This window comes from Sinocyclocheilus rhinocerous, unplaced genomic scaffold, assembly GCF_001515625.1.
Source record: "Sinocyclocheilus rhinocerous isolate Xijiao unplaced genomic scaffold, SAMN03320098_v1.1 scaffold3916, whole genome shotgun sequence".
Classification (NCBI taxonomy): domain Eukaryota; kingdom Metazoa; phylum Chordata; class Actinopteri; order Cypriniformes; family Cyprinidae; genus Sinocyclocheilus; species Sinocyclocheilus rhinocerous.
In genome coordinates, this window is record NW_015643503.1 from 167344 (window position 1) to 170413 (window position 3070).

The 3070-nt window shown below is 47.1% G+C and overlaps 1 protein-coding gene across 1 annotated transcript in view; it reads left to right on the plus strand.

Moving 5' to 3' along the window:
* LOC107757315 (protein Smaug homolog 2) overlaps window positions 1-2699 on the plus strand; it is an 18600-nt gene extending 15901 nt beyond the window's left edge. Inside the window, 1 exon segment of the mRNA XM_074560243.1 lies at window positions 792-2699. Within this exon segment, the coding sequence (XP_074416344.1) occupies window positions 792-820 (29 nt within the window). The 3' untranslated portion in view covers window positions 821-2699.
* Window positions 2700-3070: the final 371 nt, after the last annotated feature.

The window sequence follows — 3070 nt, forward strand, 5'->3', positions numbered from 1 at the left end:
ACCACCCAATCACAGTGCGCCGTCATTCCGCGCCACCCAATCACAGCGTGTCGTCATCCCGCGCTACCCAATCACAGCACGCTGTCATCCTGCGCCACCCAATCACAGCGTGCCGTCATCCGGTCCCACCCAATCACAGCGTGCCGTCATCCGGTCCCACCCAATCACAGCGTGCCGTCATCCGGTCCCACCCAATCACAGCGTGCCGTCATCCGGTCCCACCCAATCACAGCGTGCCGTCATCCGGTCCCACCCAATCACAGCGTGCCGTCATCCGGTCCCACCCAATCACAGCGTGCCGTCATCCGGTCCCACCCAATCACAGCGTGCCGTCATCCGGTCCCACCCAATCACAGCGTGTCGTCATCCCACACCACCCAATCACAGTGCGCCGTCATTCCGCGCCACCCAATCACAGCGTGTCGTCATCCCGCGCTACCCAATCACAGCACGCTGTCATCCTGCGCCACCCAATCACAGCGTGTCGTCATCACGCGCCACCCAATCACAGCGTACCGTCATCCGGTACCACCCAATCACAGCGTGCCGTCATCCGTGCCACCTAATCACATTTTTTAATAAAAAGGGGGTTAATGTAGTAATAATATGGTAAAACCTTTTAAAATTTTTGCACATTCGCTCATTAATGAGAAATTACTGATAGTGTTTTAGCTGAAAAATATTATGTTACGACTGTTCTATAAGATCACTTTTTGCCGGGTCAAAATGACCCGGGAATACGAAAGTTAAATATATATTTTTTAAGCATTTTTCCCGTTCTCTCTCCGCAGATGGAATGGACAGAACGTCGACGATATGAGACTCAAGCCGGTGGAAGAACTGAATGAAGACTGCGCTTCTCGCTCCAGTAGCCCAGCACACACACACAAACAACACAAGTCACTACAGACCACACACAACTAACTGTGTATACGTTCTCTAATATTTTTCTACTTTATTGTACTTAACTAAGTTTATTATAAAGGAAATACAGAAACTATTATATTGCGTAAGGGAGAGCAGGACGAGCGTCATTAGCTGGAGGAACGATGGTGCTTCTGGTCTGAGCGAGACCTTCTGCTGAGCCGCGGTCAGTAGCCGTTTACATCCACTTCCTGTGTCCATCTGCCTGCATGAACTCTCACTCCCACGACGGACTTCCTCCTGTGCTTTTCTGTGTTTAGACGGCAGGTTTAAAGAGTCGCGCCGGAGAGTTTACGCTGTGTTTATCTGTTATGATGCGTTCTTATTTCTGTCCAGGTACAAGCGGTTTCTTAGCACTTATCCGTGAGATGTTTACCAGGCGTCACTACAGCCGTGAGCGTGTCCTGAGTTTGTAAATACGCAGGTATAGGCAAATCAGAATATGACCCGAGAGACTTTATCCAATTGATTTTTATACGCAGATCTATGAAGTAAAGACACGAGATCGAGCTGTGCTCGTCTGTTGCTCCACCCCTCCGTGACTGACAGGGACGTCAGCCAATGACAGACTCCGCCTCCTACCGACTGATGCAAAAACCCACCAATCAGATTCCATTTCATCATCGTCGTCGTCAGCTTTGATTTCCTCCTGTCGTAACAGAATCTCAGCGGTGCTTCTAAACGGCAGGTTTCTGTGGATTCATTTGTGGTGTGTTTTCTCTTTGAATGGTACAGTCTGTGAAAACCCCATTCAGCCTTACGGAGCATCAGAGCGCTGTGTGTGTGTGTTTTATACGTCTCTCCGACGCTGCTCTATGTCTAGTAAAACTGTATTGACTGAAAAACAGGCTTGTTTGCTTTATTTGTGTAATGATTCAGTCGGTTGCGTCACTGCCGTCTGTTTGTAGAGCTGAAACCGCTCGAGAACACGTCCTGCTCACATCACTCTAAAATCACGAAAATAAATACTTTTCATAAAGAAAAGGAAGCCCGTTTTCTGTAGAAACTTGTTTCTGCCATGGCATAAAAAAATGAAAAGGTAATTGCAACTTTTTATCTCACAATTCTGACTTTTCTCCAGTTTATATCTGAGAACAAAAATCAGAATTGCGATTATATAAACTCCTAATTGCTTGCAAGTCTAAATATAAACTGTGAGCCAGACGGATCTTCTGCGTTTGGTTCGGCTGACCGTGTCTGTGGACGTTCATCCGTCTCAGTCGCTCAGGATCTCATCACACTATGCAACCGCTTCAGTCTGACGTGTTTGTCCTCCATCCCCTTCATTCAGAGCGCAGCACAGTCTCGTGTGCTTACCATCAGTGAGCGAGCGACCAGAGTCAGCAGCTGGAGTCTGGTGTTTTATCTGTGTGCGGAACAGCCTGGCGCTGCTTCACACTGCAGCTCTCTGTCTTAATCGATTGCTTCATTAACGTGGGTCATAACGGGGTCAGGAACCCTTGGAGGAAGCTGAACTTCCTCTGCATCCATGTGGGGAAGAGAAGCTTTACTGGAGGGAATCATTCCAAAGATGTGAGCTCTCTGTCCTTCTGTCTTTCTCCCGGTGAGACCTCCGACTGTGAACCTCGGTACAGGTGAAAGGTGCTTGGCATGAGATATTATTATTGTTATTATTAATATTATTATTACTGACATCTGGAGTGATGGGACTTGTGTGTGTTGCTCTGTTTGGTTGAATTCTTCTAATATCTTTGTCATGCTTCTTACCTGAATGGACATCTGAATGGTAATAAATTGTTCATGTTTTGCATTTACTGAAGGCTTCCGCTGATTCTTTTCTTTTTGAATGTGTTTCTGAGGTGCGATGAGTTTCTTTTCTCCATCTCTAACAGATTCAAACGTCCTGAAAGTATGTAGTTGTCCGCTCGTCACTCTCTGGGTTATTCTTCAGTTCTGTATGATGGGAGTCATTTGAGTAGCATTTATGAAGGGTATTATAACCTCACTGAGTCTAGTCATCTGCCAACAGTTTCTCCTCAGGCTTTGTCTGTTTGTCTGTTTAACGGCTAACCAGCAGCTGTGTGTGTGTGTGTGAGAGAGAGAGAGAGAGAGAGAGAGAGTGTGTGTGTGAGAGAGAGAGTGTGTGTGTGAGAGAGAGAGGGCGTGTGTGAGAGAGAGTGTGCGT